General features: G+C 59.4%; 1 protein-coding gene across 1 annotated transcript in view; it reads left to right on the top strand.

Annotated features, from left to right (window-relative positions):
- The first annotated feature begins 1,610 nt into the window (after nt 1-1,610).
- The window catches only part of DLG3 (discs, large homolog 3 (Drosophila)), an 86,922-nt gene continuing 82,936 nt past the window's right edge, over nt 1,611-5,596 (top strand). Inside the window, exons 1-2 of the mRNA XM_009881809.1 lie at nt 1,611-1,773; nt 2,091-2,222. Of these exons, the coding sequence (XP_009880111.1) occupies nt 1,611-1,773; nt 2,091-2,222 (295 nt within the window). The remainder of the gene's footprint in view (nt 1,774-2,090; nt 2,223-5,596) is intronic.

Below are 5,596 nucleotides of genomic sequence, written 5' to 3' on the forward strand. Positions count from 1 at the left end.
AGCGGAGCGGCCGCCGGTCGCGGCGGAGCGATGATCCGCCGGGAAGGTAAGGAGCGCCCTGCCCTGCCCCGCTCTGCCCGCGGCACCGAGCACCGCCGCGCTCAACAAGTGTCTGCCCTGCCGGTACCGGCACCGGCATAGCCCCCGGTGCCCCCGCGCCCCTGCCGGGCACCTCCTTCCCTCCCTCCCCTGCCCGGTGCACCCCCGGGGCTGAGACCTGAGGACCGGGTACCCCAACTACGTGCCCGCCCTGGGCTGTGGGCTGTTCAGGGGCCACTGTGGCTCGGAGCGGGTGGCCGCAGGATGCCGTGCATGCAGCACCCTTGGGTGCTGAGGGAAGGGCGGGTGTGGGGGTGTGGGCCCTGCGAGGAACGACCTCCTGTAAGCGGGACTTGTACCTTGAGATGGGCCCCAGACATCACGTGCCGTTCCTTGGGTGCTGCAGGAAGGGTGCTCTGGTCCCCACCCTGTGCTGGGGGCACAGCACGCCCTGCCAGAGCCCCCCCGTCACCTGGTGCCGGTGGCCATCAGCACAGGGTGCGTGCCGCTCTTTCTGTCCAGCCTGGACTGGGGTGGGATGGTCACACCAGGTTCCTAGTCTCGTGTACTGGTGTGGTGGCCCTTGTTCTCCACCTGCTTCTTCAGCTCCTGCTGCTAAGGTCAGGAATGACCAGACGAAGATGACTCAACCCTGCTCGCGGGATGCTGGGCAGCGTCTGAAGCCGCTGTCTGATCTTGCAGAAAAGGAAGCCCTTAGTGATAACACAGAGCTGGGATGTCCATAAAGCCCAATAAATCTGGAGCTTGGGGACATCCATGTTTTTCCCGGAGCCAGCGTGGAGCCCAGCTCTGAAGCAGGAGCAATTCACGCTTCCCCAGGCTCCCTTCTCTGTTCTGCTCCCAGGATGAGTCAGTGTGGGCCGGCGACACAATCGGGACCCCCTTCAGCCATGGAGGAGCTGGGAGGGGAACTGGCTGCGGGAGCTGGGACAGCAGGTGGCACGCACCCTAGCAGACACAGCCCCCCTTCTCCCATGACCTGAATTCCCTGCCGAGAGCCCTGGGATGAGCAGGGTCATCCTTTCTGCATGAGTTCCTGGGTTAAAAGATGAGTCCCCAACAGTGGCTGGACGGCTCCCCCGCCTCCTCACACAGACGCTCTTTGTCTGCGGGCTGCCTGGGTGACAAAGGGAAATATTCACTGACAGGGCTGGGCCAGGCTCAAGGTCCATGGGAGCTCCCCACCCGCCTGCGAGATGGGTCCCATCTGGGGCTAGGGCTGGACTGGCAGCTCCAGCTGTGTGCCCAGGGAAGCACGGAGGTGTCCTGGCGCAGAGAGATCACAGCTCCGCTATTTGAGGTCCAAAATTGTCTTGGAGCTGCAGTGAACCCACTCTTTAACCAAAGCATTGCTTCATGGCAGCCTCCAGCTCCCCTCCTGGCCAGCGTCCCTCCTTCCCTCACCCCACGGCATCACATCCCTTTCCCTTTTTCCTTGGCTGACCCAAGGCTGCGTGGAGCAATACTTATGCTTCGCCCTGTAGAAACCCAAGTTTTGCCGCTTCTGTAGCTGAGCTGTTTGCAGCATCTCCTGCTATGTGAGTGGGGCTATGCTCAGCTTTGCTGCAGCCATCTGGCCCCACGTGGGAGACTGCAACTCCCGTGGTAGTCCTCATAGCCCTGTGCAGCCGGGACGTGTCCAGCTCCTGAACGGCTTCTCTGCCTGGGAGGTGGCAGAGGCTCCCGGGCTGCCCAGTGCCATGGGGTTCGGGGGTGAGTCAACTTGGGTTTAGCCTCCGATTTTCAGGGTCGAGGAGGGCCGGCAGGCAGAACCACCTCCCCTCCAGCCCCTGCCCAACTCTCCGCCATGGCCCCTCTGCACCTCACAGTAGGGTTAGCTCTCACAGGCTTGTGTAAGGAGGCTTGTTTTGTGGCTGTCTGACTCTTAAAAATCCAGAGCTGGAGGGTAACTTGAAGCGTTATCCAGATGAGCCCTTTGCACTGCTCCAAGGCTGCACTCCAGCCTTCCCTGAAGATGTCTCTCCATCCTTTGGTGTTAATGCCTTGTTACTCCTGTGTTGTCTCTGCAGACACTGAACGGGCAGTGGAGATTCTGACCAGATACCAAAGCACCCTGCGGTCCCCGGAGGAGCAGGAGCTAAAAGCCTCCATTGGAAAAGTCTCGCACATCTTTCAAAGTGAACTCTTCCAGGCTCTGCTGGGTAAGCCCCTGCCTTGTGGTCCCTGGGGCTTTGCGGTCAGTGGGGGCCTGATCCTGCGCACGTGCCTGGCACTGACCGGGCTGGGTGCATCCCATGCAAACGCATGGGTGCCTGTAGCGCCAGGGCGGTCTCTCCCCTCTGGGGCTTGGGCAGGAGATACCAGGGGTCGGGGCTGCAGTCGCTGGGTGTTTGTGATTCCTCGGTCGGGTGATTGTGGACATGGGGTAAAGCCTTCCTCATCGGGCTATGCCAGATCTATCCAGCACCCGCTGAAGGATGCTGCCACGCCACGGGCACCATCTGCGCAGTGCAGGCATGGTGCGGCCGCAGCCACCGCTGGGTTTCCTGCTCTGCTGCCGTACCGAGGATGCCCCACCACGGGGCCTCGCTCCTCCCTGCGCCCCTCAGCCTCATCGCTACCTGCTGCTTTACCATTCCTACTGGCGAGCCAAAAGGAAACTAAATTTTTCTGTCTTTGAGAGAGAATCCACGTGTGGATTCCCAGTGTCTTTTGGGGTATTCTGGCAGTTCTTGCGCTTAGTCGCATGAGGACTTGCGAGTAACCACTGCATAAGCGGCTCCATTTCACACAAGACACAGGCTTGCCAGCAAGGCTCGTCGTGGGGCTGGGCACCATAACGTGCCGTTTTGAGCGCAGTGTAAAGTTCCCCGTGTGGATTTAGGCAAACACAGCTGGAGTGTCACCGCACTACGCTACTTCTCCGTGCAGAACACACAGCTGTCTTGCTGAACAATATTATTTGAAAATGCACTTTTCTTTGCAAAGTATTTTTTTCTTTAGAAAAACAAAATTTGATGGTTTTGGACTCTGAAGTTGCTCGGCTCCATTCGCTGCCAGAGCAGACCAGGTCCTGGCTGTGGGGGTCACTTAGGGTGCTCGTTTTGGAGGTAATCCCAGAGAACCATTTGCAGAGCCGCAGTGTGCCGAGAGGGGCAGGAGCTCCCACTCACCTCCTCTCCTTAAGTCCCGCTTGCTGTGGGCCTGGGGGAAGCGTACGCAGCCCTGGCAGTTTCTGTTCCTGGGTCTCCTGGGAGAGAAGCTGAGTTTCCCCGCTGGCGAGGAAGGGAAAGCGCCCCAGAAGCTCTGCACCCCAGAGGAGGACCCGGACCCCGGGTGCAGAGCTCCACGCATGATCTGTGCTTCATTCTTGGTGTGTTTTGACCCAAGGCTGTCTCAGTCTTCCTGCTCCCCCTTGCCATCGTTCTTCTCTCGTGGCAGCTCTCACCTTGTCCTCACACCTCTGCAGCCAGAGACCCATTTCTGTGCTCGCACAGCCCCGAGTTGCCAGCAGCTCCTCTGTGCTTCGGGTTATCCATTGAAAATGACATACAATCATGGGATGAATGGTGTGTCCTGAGCTATTTTATTCTCTCCTTTCCTTCTTCTTGCTGTTGGAGCATCACCTATAGGCTTTGAGCCCCAGCGTGTCCTTGTGCAGGGCTCGCGCTGGGACGTCCTTGTGCAGGGCTCGCGCTGGACGTCGCGAAAGGGAGAGCTCCCCGGGGCCGTGGGCAGAAGGGACCCACGTGCACCTCCTTTCTTGCCTCTGCAAGACAACCCGCTCTCAAAATGCTCCTCAGCCTGTGATTACCCCCACGTTGGAGGCAGTGGTCCCTAACAGGGCTGTGATCGCCTCTGCAAACCTGACACGAGCCCAAAACCCCTGACCATGTTTGTGTGCCCCCCCAGCCCTCCCCAGGGCCACAGGAAGGCAGCGAAGCAGTTTCCCAAAGCCCGGGGCTGTTCATACTGGTGTGAAAGTGTTGTGGAGGAGAGAGCCCGTCCGCGCACGCCGCACTGGCTGCAGTTCGCACGCTGGCACGCCGACGCCGTGCAGGCTTCAGCGCTCCCTGCTTTAAACCATCTGTCTTGGTGTCCTGTCAACACTGGCACGAGGGAGTGTCTCTTGATCACCAGTGACCTTTTCAACTGGTTTAACAGGATATTAGTTCCCCGTGCCAGAGCAAGCTTTCACTAGATATGTTTACCTAACTTGGAATTTGCATTCATTACTTCCACCCGCACACACACCCCCACCCCCGGAGTGTGGGTTTGTGAATTCCTCCGTCCCCCGGTGGACACGGGTGATGCTGTGTCCGGCTGCGTGCTTGCTGTGCCTGCACACACCAGGGTCGCTCGGTGTCCACAGTCCAGACCTGCTGGAGCGCGGGGACAGCTCTAGGAGGGTGGTGGAGCATTTCTATTTTGTTTACTTTTCACATGCACACACCCCCCACACCTTTTCCCAGCGGGCTGCCGTGTCTCTGTCTGAAGTTTGCTTGGAGTCACGGGGCTGGTTCAGGGTTTATCCGAGGGAGGAGGATTTGCGGGAGCGCCATGGGTACGCCTCCCAGTGCAGATGCTCCCAACCCAGATGCTTCTGGCTCCGGAGAGGTCTCAGCCTGCAGAGGTGCCTCCTTTTACAGTCTTTCAACAACACAGGCCGGCTTTTTTCCAACCTCTGAGGAACATGAAGACGTGAGCACAGTACATCCCTGTCCTCACATCATGTGCTCCTGCAGGTGATGATCGCCTAAGGCACGCGTTGGCTGGCTCGAGTTTGAACACCAAAATGCATTATGCCATAGTAGAGCTACCAGAAGTGCCAAACATCGCAGAATTTTCCAAGTTGGTCCACATGAAAAATGCCAGGGATGTGGCTTTCTCTGTGCTGCTTTTTTTTTTTTTTCTTAAAGAATAAGCTGTTTCATGGACTCCAGAAGCCCTAATTTGCTCAGCTCCAGGGGAGGATCTGCTTTATCGCAGACAAAGCCTGTGTGGTGTCGTGCACCCTTTTCTGCCCCTTAAATCCTTGTGACTGCCGTGCCAGACTCAACTCCCTCTCCCCGGAGCTGCCCATGCCCCGGGGCATGCTGACCCTGCCAGGACGGCTCCTGGCCCGCGGTGGCTGCCTTGGCACGGCGCAGCGACGCAGCGATGCAGGAGCCGCTCCGTGCTGGAAGGCCATAGTCCCTGCTCCACGCAAATGAAATTCCTTGGTGGCGCAGAGGGGAAAACAGACTGTGCTGGCTCCCTCCTCCTGGCCCCTCTCTCCCTGCCTCCGAGGCCGCGGAGCCAAGCGTGTGACTCGCAGGGAAACAGCCCGGCGCAGAGGCATGTTGAGGAGCCTGGGCTCGGGGACGCCGGGGCAATGGTGGCCCTGTGTTCCCTTTGCTCCCCAGAGCCCCCTCGGGGGATGCTTGACCCCGTCTCGTGCCGCTGGGGAGGACAGTGTTTGCATGCCGAAGCAGCTCCCTGACCTTTCCTTGCCGGAGACCAGGGCTGAAAGGGGCCGTTGTGCCCTTGGCAGGGGGCGGACAGGCAGGATTTGTGGGCGTCGGCCGCCCCGGCT

Source organism: Charadrius vociferus, unplaced genomic scaffold (genome assembly GCF_000708025.1).
Source record: "Charadrius vociferus isolate BGI_N301 unplaced genomic scaffold, ASM70802v2 scaffold472, whole genome shotgun sequence".
Classification (NCBI taxonomy): domain Eukaryota; kingdom Metazoa; phylum Chordata; class Aves; order Charadriiformes; family Charadriidae; genus Charadrius; species Charadrius vociferus.